The sequence below is a fragment of the Rhinichthys klamathensis genome, unplaced genomic scaffold (assembly GCF_029890125.1).
Source record: "Rhinichthys klamathensis goyatoka isolate OS25496 unplaced genomic scaffold, OSU_Roscu_1.1 h1tg000101l_1, whole genome shotgun sequence".
Classification (NCBI taxonomy): Eukaryota; Metazoa; Chordata; class Actinopteri; order Cypriniformes; family Leuciscidae; genus Rhinichthys; species Rhinichthys klamathensis.
The window spans coordinates 957,165-970,470 of record NW_026606640.1 but is presented as its reverse complement, the minus strand read 5'-3'; the positions used below and the strand labels follow the sequence as shown (position 1 = coordinate 970,470).

The following is a 13,306-nucleotide window of genomic DNA, read 5'->3' as shown; positions in this document are numbered from 1 at the left end:
AGACATTTCTTGCTTGACGTGTGAGAACAAACCTCACTTGTGTTTGAGCTTCCACTGACCATATTTAATGTGCCATTGATCAGTGTTTATGTGTGAATAAAAGCCTAAATTAAAAATAATAACAAAAGTCTTAGTCTTATGAGTTTGAAAAGTAAATGCTAACAAATTTTTTCATTTTTGGGTGGATTAACCCTTTATTTCTGATTGGTCAGCCAGGGAATCCAGCTGTCTGATATTGTCTAATATTCCCCGTTTTCCGTGGAAAAGCTTTACCACAGCGCTCATCTGGGAAACTGAAACATTCATTTGAAGTCGACATGAAATGGAAATTGCGGAAAGTGTCTTCCCTATAGAGTGGTGCAGGTATGACATCACTTTGTAGGCCAAAACGCGGAAGTGAGTTATCATTTTAGGATTTCCGGTTCCATCGTCCCAAAGTCAATGGGTGTTTGCTTAAATGGCTGAAATAAGCTCTGCAGTGAACACAAGCTCAAGATACTTTCATATTTTATTCTGCCATATAAAATACATCAGTATCATTACCCCACTGATGATTTTTTGAAGCTTTAAGGTGTCTTGAAAAAGGCGGTTGCTAAGTGGCAAAAAATGGGACTAAGAGGCTGTTGAGGAGACTAAAGGTCATCACGCCGAACAGGTAAGCTTTTACAGCAGCATTGTTATGCTTGTAATTGTGCTCTTATAAACTATTCTAACTCAAACTGAACTCTTTCTGAAATAGCTGTCCGAAGCTTAGTGATGGTGACTTTGAATTCGTGGGACTGTGGTGTGGTTCGTTTCATAGCCTACCTTTAGCTTTTTGCTTCTGGCAACTGTATTTAGGCTTCAAAATGCATAAAAGTTGTGTTCATCTTGTGATAATTACCTTGATGGACAAAATGGACGAGTATCATAAACTTTTGTTGATCACAGAGCTTGTTTTTAACGATAATCCAAAGGCCTATGGGGAAATCCTATTGGGTTTTTGTTGAGGGAACCAGTGTGATGCTAACTGCTGATTGGCCTACAAAGTGACGTCATACCTGCACCACTCTATGTGATGTGTATAAGGCCCTGTCCCGAATGGCAACCTAAACACTTGCGGTCTTCCTCTGAGTCTGCACTTTTGTGACGTAACGCCACTTTGACTGTCAGGAAGAAGTCTGCTGCAGAGCTCGCATCAGTGTGTGGTGGCAAAAGTGCACATATTGACCGCAAAGGGGGTGCTCGCGAGCACCCTTCTGTAACCTAAAATGACAAATGGGACACCCTACGGTCTCATGGACTTAACGGACACACGCACATGGCAGCCATTGTAAGTCCACAAGACCAAAAGTGCATATGAAGTGTGCCATTTGGGACAGGGCCTATGTGACTGTGAAATGGCTTCTTGACTTGAACAAGAAAAATGTTGGCAGGGACTTAATTTTGTCCATAGGGAATTGATTAGATCATTGGATGGTGCTATTGCTGCAATCTCGTGACTGACATGTAATGTGGCTGATGGTCACATGACCGCCTTTGCGCCAGTAAACAGGCTTCATGCAGCACTACACAGACCAATGGGCGACTGACTTGAAACAGTGCATGCAGTTTGTAAATGTTGTCTGACTTGAGGCAGCAGCGCGGCATCAAAGTACTGTGAGAGCGATTCAAAAGCAGATGGCTGACTCAGCCAGCGCTAGGGATGGGAATCGAAAACCGGTTCCACTCGAGAACCGGTTCTAAATTTTACGATCCATCGATATTGTATGCCCTCGACGTTAACGAGTCCTCTTATCGATGCTCCTGCTCTGTCCCTTTTGTCCTTTATCAAGCACCATAGCACCGCGTCCAAAGCTAATCTTTGTCCTGCAAAGTCTTATTTGATCAGTGAGTAAAATTGTCTCTCTCTGGTAATGTAGATGAACCGCTGCGCTTGTGACAGGGCGCATGTTAAACTGATCGAGCAGAGAGAGAGAGAGAGAGAGAGCGAGAGAGAGCCCCGGTCGCGCGCACGCACTCTCTCTCTTCGGAGCAAGGCGAAAGTAGGCTTCACCGTCTCAAAACTAAGCGCTGTCTTCCTCTCTCCCTCGCACATATTAATCAAAATAAACGACACGATGGTAAGGTAGGGAGACTAAAGTTTTTTGTGGAGCATTCGGAGATTTGTTTTTCCTGAATTGCCGCTGGGTGTGAATTGTGCTAAAATACGTTGCCTTATCTTCTCTGAAAAGTGTTCCGCACATTCAGCTGACATAATCACACTTCAAATAAACGAAAAAAAACGATCCAGTGATGAAATGTTTTCTGTGATGACACACATCTTGTGGGATGTCCCAACTGCCGGGATAATCACACAACGAGCACACGTCCGATAATGACACGTCCAATTCGCGAACTAATTACTCATTTGAACCGATTCGTTTTAATGAATGGTTAAAACAACTGATCTTTCCAACACTGAACTCACGGGGCGTTTAATCGGTGTATAACTAATCGGTAACACTTTACAATAAGGTTCCATTTATTACATAAAAAGTACAGTTTGCTTAGTCAAGTGTAAGCTTTAAAACAAATAAAACAACTTGTTTTTTCCCCCGAAAAAGACTACTTTTTCCCTCACAGTGCTATCAGGAATCGATAAGAGAGTCGTTAAAGAATTGGATCGATAAGCAGAATCGTTAGTGGCATTGATATTGATAAAATCTTATCAATTCCCATCCCTAGCCAGCGCAGTTTCTCGAGAGCAGCTGCACAAGCTCTGATGACGACACAGCTGTTCCATGATTGGCCGAATTCACTGCATGACAATAATTAAGTGTGTTACTGTGTTTATTCTGACAACTTCAGTTCCACTAATGCTCACAAATCTGCATTTTTACAACAGTAAAAGCTCTTTTCCTGTAGTCGCGATGTTATTATTGTGTCATGTTTATCAAAACTGATAAAACCGGACCACACTTCATTGGTATTTAAATAGTAGGCCTGCAATAGGCATATGAACTTTATTCATGTACAAACAGACAGTTTGAAGTATAGAATGAAAATGTACATTTATTTACTTCAGCTGTGATAAAACAGCGAGTCACTACAGGAACCAGAAAGTGTCCGACTTCACGTCTCCGTTTTCAGCTCCTCTCCGCCGATCGGTTACGTCCAGCCGCAGCTTAAAATAATGATGTGCAAGGATAAATCATTTGTAATGAAAAGTGGAATTTACCATATAAATATAAGAGTGACCCATTTCAATTGGTAACTTTAATTTATTTATCACCTGCGATGATGAATGCACTTATCTTTTATGTGTCTATTGAATCATTTATTTAACGGTAATCAAAACAACATAAAAATAGACTGTAGACCTATTAAATGGTAGCCTATGTGAGCATGTTTGTAAACAGTGGCGTTGTTCCCCCACAACCAGTAGGGTTAACTCCCAAACAGCCAGTATTTCAAGTGAGAGTAGGAAATCCTCACGAGACCCTGCCATGCATACTTGCATAATTTTCTTTTCACGTGTAAGGGGGAGTGGAAACTGAGGTAAGTACAGCTCGCACGCTTAAACAAGTTGAAGTACCGTGGCCGTGACGTTACCGGCCGCAGCTGCAAACTTGTTCAATGGTGGAAGCCGCAGCATGATGAACATGCTGCACCAACCCAATTAAATTAATGTACAGAAGAGTTTCAGACGTCAGGACCAGTTCATGTGATTGCAGAAGAGTTGAATGGGGACCGTTTGGACCGTGTCTGCGGTTGTTCTATGAAATGGTAAGTGCCTCAATTTCCCCACTTAAGAAGTTTTTCCAAACATCTGGTTTCAACACGCGAATGATGTTGCAGTTGTGAACTTATATTCAGCTGTTCAAAGAAAAACTAAATATTAATCTTTTTCTCAGTTTTCTTTCATTATTATTATTATTATTATTATTATTATTATTAATTTTTTATCATTTGTTGTATTCTTTTAAAGACAAACGATTATTTAGCTAAATGTTAACAAATGTCAAGAATAAACCTCTAAAAAATAGTAATAATATGTTGTGTGCCAGATGCAATGTATTTGCAACTACTTTTAGATTTTCAAAAAAAAAAAAAAAAAAAAATCTCACACTAAACCCTCTAAGGTTTAACCTATTTGATAATTAGGCAAATGTATAACAAATGTTCTTTAAAACTTGCAGGGGCAAAATTAAATGAAATTATAATAATAAAATTAATGCAAATTTAAAAAACAAAACAAAAAATAAAATGCTCTCCAGTGACTCCCATATTGGTTGTTTTTTCCACCTCTCTTGTAGACAACTTCTGAAGGGAACCACTTTAAATCCACCAATGCGGTTCTTTGCAAGTCCTAGCATGTGACTTGACTTGTATGTCAAAGATCAGATTTGAGACACAGTCAGGCACATATAATTAGCAAAATACTGACAAGGCATACTTTGACTAGAGGGAGAAGAGGAGTGTATACGCCCAGAAAGCATCAGTTGTCACAATTAGACAAGCCTAATTTCAAAGAAATCTATTGAGCTGACGTGTGTTTTTCATGCTGCAGTGAAACAATGTGGAATTGGGACTGTTCCCACTTCCCACAGTCAGTTGATATCTAGACTAGAAGACTCATAAACTACAAGTTCAGTTGCATAATAAGGGAAAACAACTGGAATCATCTTATCCTGACAGTGTTGTGTATGACAAAGCACATTGCACATGACACAATTGATTGTTTTTAGCTCTTAATGGCTTGTTTGCATCAAATTTTCCACACCGGTGTCACTGATTTTAATAGATTAAAAGTAAGTAGTGTCAACATCTATTTTTTTTTTCAGACACCAAAAACATGTGGATTCCACACGTACCTAATTTGGGCCGGATCTGGGCGAATTCTATATTGCTGTCTGGGAAAGAGCTAGGCCTATGTCAAAATGATTTAAAAATCATTTTAAAAAAATAGATCAGCTTTTCAATTGGGCCAAAAGAGTCTGAAGGGTCAGGAAGACAAACTGCAAGGTCTCAAGTTAAGATGGCAACCCATCAGTTAGAATGGGCTCAGAAACACTCATGAATGCAGTCATGCAAAATTTAACTTTTCTCTGTGAATCATTTGTAAGACCAAAAAGCAGCCCCAAACCTGGAAGATGTCAAATTTTATGCGTATTTACAGAAGACGTGCATCACCCATCGTGCCTGTTAATCATTTTAGCTGAGCTTGTTACTTATTCCTGCCTGTTTTGCTGTGTGTGTCATCTTGCGCTCAGCGGACTCACTGACCGGGCCTCACATCTGCAGAAGGAATTCCATGACCAGTGAGTGTGGCGGCAGAGAGGTGCAGCGTGTGTTTGGGACTGGGAGTTTTGGAGTTTGAAGGAAATAAAAGTGGTGGGAAGGACAGACTCCATGGCTCAGGAAAGGAAGAAAGGTGGGGTCCTTCCTCCGGATGGAGGGTGGGGATGGATGATCGTGGCTGGCTGCTTTGTGGTAACTGTTTGCACAAGAGCTGTTACGAGGTAAGGTTTTTTTTTTTGGAGAGTGTATTTAGACTTTTTCTAAATAGAACTAGAACATGTTGATATAGGGATAGGTGTTTTGTTTTCAGCTATAATTAAACCACAGGTTTTAACCTGCCCGGTTTCTTAATAAAAATTAATTGCTGAAGAATATTGTTGCTCTTAAACTTTCTTTTTTTAGTGACCAAAAATTTCTATTGAATTTAAATCTAAGAAATAAACAACCTAATAATGCAAATATAAAGGAAACATACAATAAGAACAAACAGTCTCGTAAACCTTCTGTCCCTAATAATGTCTGGATTTGTTCCTCAAATGGGTTTAACCTGTCAAATAGTACATACTCTTGTATAGTACAGTACATGTGGCACAACAAAACGCTATATTTAGTTCACACTGAGAATTGCCTAGAATGAGTCATTGGTTCACAAAGTGACAAGCGCTATCTGGTGTTTCTGCTGCAGCCTTCGAGGTCAGGTTACATTTGACTGACTTGTAAACAACTTTCAGGCGTTCGCACTTGGATATAGATAACACAGTGTTGTTTTAACATCTATTAGCCTCTTAGAAGTGTTTTTTACTGCTTTGACTGGTTATGTTAACACATTTGTGTGTTTATTTTGTAATGTGCTGTTGTAAGTGTCATTTGTTGCTACAATCGAAGTTTTTTCTATATACAGTACTATGTGGCGAGAGGTAAAGTTTTCCTTTTACACTGCTTTAGACAAGCTGTTCCATTTAGCAGTATTTTGACATTACCCCTGGGGTGGTGAATGTATTCTGCCGACTATGCTGTTTAAACCCTGTAATTATTTCATCATTAAATTTAAATGTGCAGGTACATCATCTGACATATAAAGGTGTGAAACACGAGAACCTGAAGAACAGGTCTGCAAAGCTGCTTGACGTTTACTAGGATGAAATTGCAAACAGGCTGGCAAGAACGAAACAGTTCATTCGACCTCACCTCTGAAACAAGCATTCTTTTGACCATTTCTTAAGTCCTGCTGAGATAAGTGGTAATAATCAACCCGAGGATTACCAGATGATGAAACTCTTTTTGAGCTTAAAGTGCATCCAGTGGTTTTCAGATGGAAAATGTGCCTTTTTAACCTCTTTTTTATCTTATGGATATTCTGTTCTCTGCCCTCAACCCCTTAAAAAGCTCTTATCATTCAAGTATGTGTGTGTTATTCAAGTCCTAAAGTAAGATTTTACCCTTTAAGTCTGCACCTTGGCTAAGCCAATGGTTGCCTGAAGGACATCTCCTTCTTTAATGGCCGATGGCCAGACACGTCTGTCTCAGTGGCGGAAGACGTGAGAGTTGCTGGCTGTCATAACCACACTGAATGCTCTGACCCGAGTGACCTGCCTGGTGATCTAGTTTTGTTTGTTCAGGTGCTGAACAGGCACTGCAGAGGCTTGTGCCTCATTACCCCGTCTCAGCCTTTCATATCCAGACACCCACGATCTGCGCGGCTGTTCATAGTAACTGGCTGTGAATGGCACTGGACTTTAATGTGTGTTGTTAGTCTGAAGTGTCACAATATGGTCCTTTAAAGACCACAAACTTGTTTGTGTTCTGTCTGATCAGAGTTGTTTTGTCTTTTTCTCTTTTCCAGATGCATCTCTATATTCTTTGTTGAGTTTCAGATGCACTTTGGAAGAGATTACTCTGGGACGGCATGGATTCATTCATTAGTGGACTGCACAACCATGCTGTGTGGTAAGGAAACGTCATACTTGACACTAAAACCATCACACATTAGCGCATCCCAATCATCATCATTGGCCGGTCTAAAATAGGGTTTCCATCTGCAGAACTCAGTGAGAAAGTTTTTGCACATCTGAGACAATACTGTTGCATAAGAAACTAAGCAAGACCTGCAGCCTGTGGGAGGCTCAAAACGTTCTCTTGAAGTCAGCAACACACAGCGAACATCTTGAGAGGACACACCAGTGTCGCAAGCTTGACCCAAAAAAACAGGCCTGTTTGCTTTCCTATACACCCGGCGCTGTCTGCTGTTGACAGTGCAACAATCTTAAGAATTACATTGCAAAGGAAAGGCCTTCTTAAAGCTGTTGTAGTAAACAAAAGACGTAAGAAATGCTGTTATTACATAAAGCTTTCCAATTTCATGTTTGGCTGACATGTTCTCTTTTATCACAAGGCTGATTTGTTTTGTCAGGGCCCAGGGTCTGTGGAAGCACATAGTTTGCAAATCATATACAGTATGTTGTAATACTGTATGTTGTCATGTAATAGGAGAGAGCGGCTTAATAATAGCGGTACTAGTGACCAATTATCTGATCGAACTTTGTAATATTTCTAAATTTGTTAAAAAAACACTACTGTTCAAAAGTTTGAGGTTTCAGTAGCAATTATTCCAGTATTCATTGTCACACGATCCTTCAGAATTTATTATAATATGCTGTTTTTGTGCTCAAGAAACATTTCTTATTATAAGCAATGTCGAAGACAGTGGTGGTGCTTAATATTTTTGTGGAAACCATGATACTTTGTTTCAGAATTTTTTGATGAATAGAAGTTCAAAACAACAGCATTTTTTGTATGAATAAGTCTCTTTACTTTTGAACAATTTAATGCATCCTTGAAACTTCCCCAGCTCAAATGTTTGATTTTGTCAATATTTTTTTCTGTAGAAAGACAAACATTAATAGTGATGAAAGCCAAAATATTAAATGTCCTGGATGTATATTTACTGAGTAATCCACTATTTTGTAGAGGGGGTAAAAATGACAATTTTCACCTGAGATTTGGAGCCAAATTACAGTAGTGTATAAATGACTTTAGAAAGATGGAAGCATCATTATTTTATTTTTTACACAGAGATTGCTAGGTCTATTAGTAAAATCTGTTGACTTTAGCAATCTTTTTTTGCATTATATGCCAACTGTGACAGTAAAAAAAACACACTTGTGTTTTTTGCCTCAAGTCTGCATGCCTGTAACTCAAGAAGTATTAAAGATATCTTAATATCCTTTTAGATTCTGGTTCTTAACAAACTTTCCTTTTGGTATCTTCATTTTAAAGGCCCTCGATGGTTCAATCCCAGAGATATGAAGATCTTAATGTGGCTCCATGAGTAAATTGTACAAATTTTCAGTGGTCAAAAACCAAGCTTGTCACTTTGCACACAGCTGATTCTTTTTTTCTTTTAAACCGATTGTTCTGGTAGAGGGAAACAAGATTAATTTCTAGTTTAAACATTATTTTTTCTTCAGACATTCCTCTTTAAAGGTGAACTAAGTAACTTTTTTACCTTAACCGAACAGCTTTGGAGTCATTGTAATGTTTATATTACTGATTTTGTGTTGAATGGTGGTCGTCTCGCACCCCCCTGGTGCCTGTGAGCCGCAAAACCACCCTTGCAACTTTGGGCCGGCGAGCCGCCGGCCTCAGTGTTAGGAAGTATCGTGTGATATCAGGTTTCGCGAGGTAACGAATTGCTTTACGGCAAAAAACAGATCTGATAAAATTCTGATAAAATGAGCATCAAACAGAAATAACCCAGCGCCGTATACATGTGGTGTTCGAGGCGCAGGGCGCGCGCAGCTCTTAAAGGGGCCATACCTTATTTCCACTCGTTACAGCGTCCATCCTACTGTACAGGTACCGGTGTACAGGGGGAGGGGATCCGGCCGTGAGTGCGAGCCATCTCTGCGTGAGTGCTATTCACGACAGTACAAGTACTCCACAGCGACTCTAGGGGTCGCTGTTTGACAAAAACGGAAATCAGCTGTGTGCAAAGTGAACCACATTTGGTTTTTGATCACTGAAAATGGGTAAAATTCAGCAATTTGAACATGGAGCTGCTTTGAGATCCACATATCGATGGGACTGAACTATATATATAGGGCCTTGAAAATGAACATTTCAAAAGGATAGTTTATTAAGAATTAGAATCTAAAGGATATTAAGAAATCTTTAATACTTTTAGAGTTACAGGCATGACAACTTTGGAAAAAGAATATCTATGGCATTCAGACAGGTATGTTCTATGCAATTGAGCTGATGAAAAAATGTTGACACAATTATAATTTTATCATTATTTGCTCTTTAGATATTCCTCTTTAAAAGAAAAAAAGTATCAGCTTTATGCAAAGTGACCCATGTTTGGTTTTTGACCACTGAAAATGTGTACAATTTACAAATTTACTCTCATGGAGCCACATTAACATGTTAATATCTCTGGGATTGAACCATCGAGGGCCTTTAAAGTGAAGTTACCAAAAGGAAAGTTTTTAAAGAACCAGAATCTAAAAGGATATTAATATCTTTAATACTTCTTGAGTCACAGGCATGCAAACTTGAGACAGAAAACACAAGAAGTGCTTTTTGTCATTTTTTAACTGTCACTGTTGACATACAGTTTAATGCAACAAAGATTGCTAAAGTCAACAGATTTTACTAATAGACCTGTCAATCTCTGTGTAAAAAAATAAAATAATGATGCTGCCATCTTTCTAAAGTCATTTTACACCCCTGTAATTTGGCTCCAAATCTCAGGTGAAAATTGTCATTTTGACCCCCCTCTACAAAATAGTGTATTACTCAGTAAATATACATTCATGACATTTAATATGTTGGCTTTCTTCTTCATTTATATATTTCTTTTACCAGACAAAAAATGATCAAAATCAAAAATTTGAGCCGGGGACCTCTGGTTGAGTTGACACGGAATGACACAGTAATGTTTACAAAGTAGTGTATGTGGATGCAAACCCGGCTTACCGTAAATATTATTTAAATATGACTTTTATTATTTAGAACATATTTTTCAATATGAGCACAACATTTATTCACATTACTTTGCAGCTCCACTCGGAAGCCTGATTGGGAATCAGTTGTCATGCCGTGTAGCTGTAATAGTAGGAGGATTCCTGGCCTCAGTAGGACTAGTCCTCAGCTCCTTCGCCACCAGTCTGGAATATCTTTACCTTACCCTGGGAGTGGTAACTGGTAAGAGCCACAAGATCCCTAAAACACTGATCTACAGACCCATGCGCGGCACTTAGTGTGTAGCAAGTTCAACATGTTTACCGTTTTAATTTATATCCTTCTTTTTTTAGGGCTTGGCTTTGCCCTTTGCTATACTCCAGCCATTGCCATGGTCGGGATCTATTTCTGTGAGAGAAAGGCTTTGGCCTATGGCATTGCCATGTCTGGCAGTGGCATCGGGACCTTCATCCTGGCCCCAGTAGTGCAGCTGCTAATCGAACACTATTCATGGCGTGGGGCCCTCCTCATTTTAGGGGGCTTTGTGTCTAACCTGTGTGTATGTGGAGCTCTGTTACGGCCCATCATTCTAAAGGAAGAGGAGGCCTGTCCTCTTCCAGTGGACTCAGAGTGTGGGTATAGCATTAAGTCGCCTGCGGTAAATGGCGTACATACGGGGAATGCTGCAGGCGATAAATTAGAAGTGAATGCTAAGCAACGCTTCCTTCAGTCCATGCAAGAATACCACTTCCTGCTCATGCCTGACTTCATGGTGTTGTCAGGCTCCTTCCTGCTGCTGGCCAGTGGGTGCAGTCTTCCATTCGTGTACCTAGTGCCCTACGCACTGGATGTAGGTGTCGGTCATCAGCATGCTGCGTTCCTGATGTCCATACTAGGGGTTATTGACATTGTTGGCAACATCACATTTGGCTGGCTCACTGACATTAGGTATGTTGTTTTGTGTTAATATTGCATTAGTCAAAAACAGGAATAGGTAATTTATTGACTAAGGCAAATGTTTTTTTTTTGGTTTTTTTCAGATCTAATTATCTGTTTTTTTCTAATAACCGATTTTGTTATCCAATAAGCAACTGTGTCATTGACATGACACAATTTTGTTTTTTGTTTTTTTAGATCTCAATACATTGACATTAATACACCTATTCTAAGATTAATTAAATCATTGGGGGGCATAAGCCTAGTAGTTTAGCATCATCGTTTATGATTATTTATTTAAAAAAAAGTTTTAACATAAAAGCTTAACTTCTTTTTTATATTTGAAAAACGTCGAATTGCCTCATCAAAGTCATGTGGTACGACCAAGCAGAAATAAATACAAAAAAGGAAATTATGTCATAGAGAAGATCCCTGCAGACCCTCATGATTATCTAAATAAGTCTCTTAAAATATCAGGTTGTAAAATGTCATGTTGTGTGACTCCCCAAAAACTTATTATAAATATTATAAATATCAGGCAGAGAGAGAATGGAATTATTAATAAAAAGAGCATATTTGTAAAAAAAAAAAAAAAAAAATTACCTTAAAAAAATACTTTAAAAAGTTGAATAATAATGTTTAAGATGTGTATACATGTTATTCAAGGTATAGGGAAAATATGGTGACATTTTTGACATTCATTAAATTGAATTTTTAAATGGTGTAAAAAGTTTTCTAAAACATGAAACGACCATGAATAGTACATTTCTAATAACTTGGAACACATGTTTTTAGATTTTAAAAGATTTGTCCTTTTCTTTATCATTGACCCAGCTGTCCGTTTAGAAAGAGGGTGTACATGTCATGGTTTTTCGCCAGATGAGTTATTTGAAGAGGTCAAAAAGCAACAACAAAAAACACCCTCAGGTTTTAGGAAACCAAACAGAATGTTGATTGTTTGCTTATGGGGATGGTTGCATAAACCTCTAAGACTAGTTTTACAAGTTAGACATCAAAGTTTTTTCTTTAACACTGTTCATATTTTTTTTAAATCAGTAACATAAAAACATAACGTCTTAACATAATGGCTATGTTTATGCAACCGGCCCCAGATCATGCTGACTAACCCTTTCTGTATCTCTCCCAGGTGTCTAAAGAAGTACAGGAATATATGCTACATGTTTGCTGTGGGAATGGAGGGACTATGTTGTCTTTTTATCCCCCTTTTACGCACATTTGTCTTGCTGGTACCCTTCTCTGTGCTCTATGGGTACTTTGATGGAGCCTATGTTGCCCTAATTCCTGTGGTAACATCAGATGTTGTAGGGACAGCATACCTCTCTTCAGCTCTCGGGGTTGTGTACTTCCTCCACGCTCTTCCCTATCTGGTCAGCCCACCCATTGGAGGTAAAGGCCTCAAATTATTTTATTTTGATAGGTTAATAACTATCTGGAATGTTAAAGAAAAAAAACATTAACCATAATTGTCGCTTTGTAATGACGTGCCCAATTAAAAGCCCAATAAGTGGTAAACTGTTAATGTACAGAGACATGTTACCCAACCAAACTGTAGGATACATGCTACTTTCAAAAAGCTGTCAGGTAATCATGTGATTTTTTGTTGTTGTTGTATAGGTTGGTTGGTTGACACCACAGGGACTTACACGGCGACATTCTTTTTGAGTGGGTTCGCCCTGATCGCAAGCTCTCTCCTGCTGTTCTCAGTTGCCGTCATTCGGCATTGCCGGAGAAACCGAAAGAACAGCCTGAGCAAAGACCCAAAATTGGTGTCATGCGAAGGCAAACAAGTGGACTATTATAGTTCTAAAAATAAAGACTTGATGACAATTATACCAGCAACTTTATAGCGTTGGAATAACAATTTTTTTAATGTTATTTTTTTTTAAATGTCTATTTCTTTGTTTAATCAATTTTATGAAATACTGTTAGATATCAATGAAATGAAATTTTATGAAATACTATTAGACTCTATTAATGTATAGAGTCATTAATAATGTTTAATTGAGAAAAGAATTGTTTGTGTATAAAAGTTTTCTCATGCCTTTTGTTGACTTATTGTTCAAAAGCATTTATTCTCATCTACAGTTGCAAGCTTTAAAGAAAGTGGGTTACAACACAAGACTTA

General features: G+C 38.6%; 1 protein-coding gene across 2 annotated transcripts; it reads left to right on the top strand.

Moving 5' to 3' along the window:
* Nucleotides 1-3,588: 3,588 nt before the first annotated feature.
* slc16a12b (solute carrier family 16 member 12b) lies at nucleotides 3,589-13,306 on the top strand. Of its 2 annotated transcripts, none has more exons than XM_056253065.1 (7): nucleotides 3,589-3,747; nucleotides 5,235-5,483; nucleotides 7,106-7,209; nucleotides 10,324-10,467; nucleotides 10,578-11,172; nucleotides 12,308-12,567; nucleotides 12,796-13,306. In XM_056253065.1, the coding sequence occupies exons 2-7, from the start codon at nucleotides 5,374-5,376 to the stop codon at nucleotides 13,026-13,028; spliced, it is 1,446 nt and encodes a 481-aa protein (XP_056109040.1). In that variant the 5' UTR covers nucleotides 3,589-3,747; nucleotides 5,235-5,373; the 3' UTR covers nucleotides 13,029-13,306. The 2 variants fall into 2 exon arrangements, with proteins under 2 accessions (XP_056109040.1, XP_056109039.1); XM_056253064.1 differs by having other exon boundaries at nucleotides 4,278-5,483.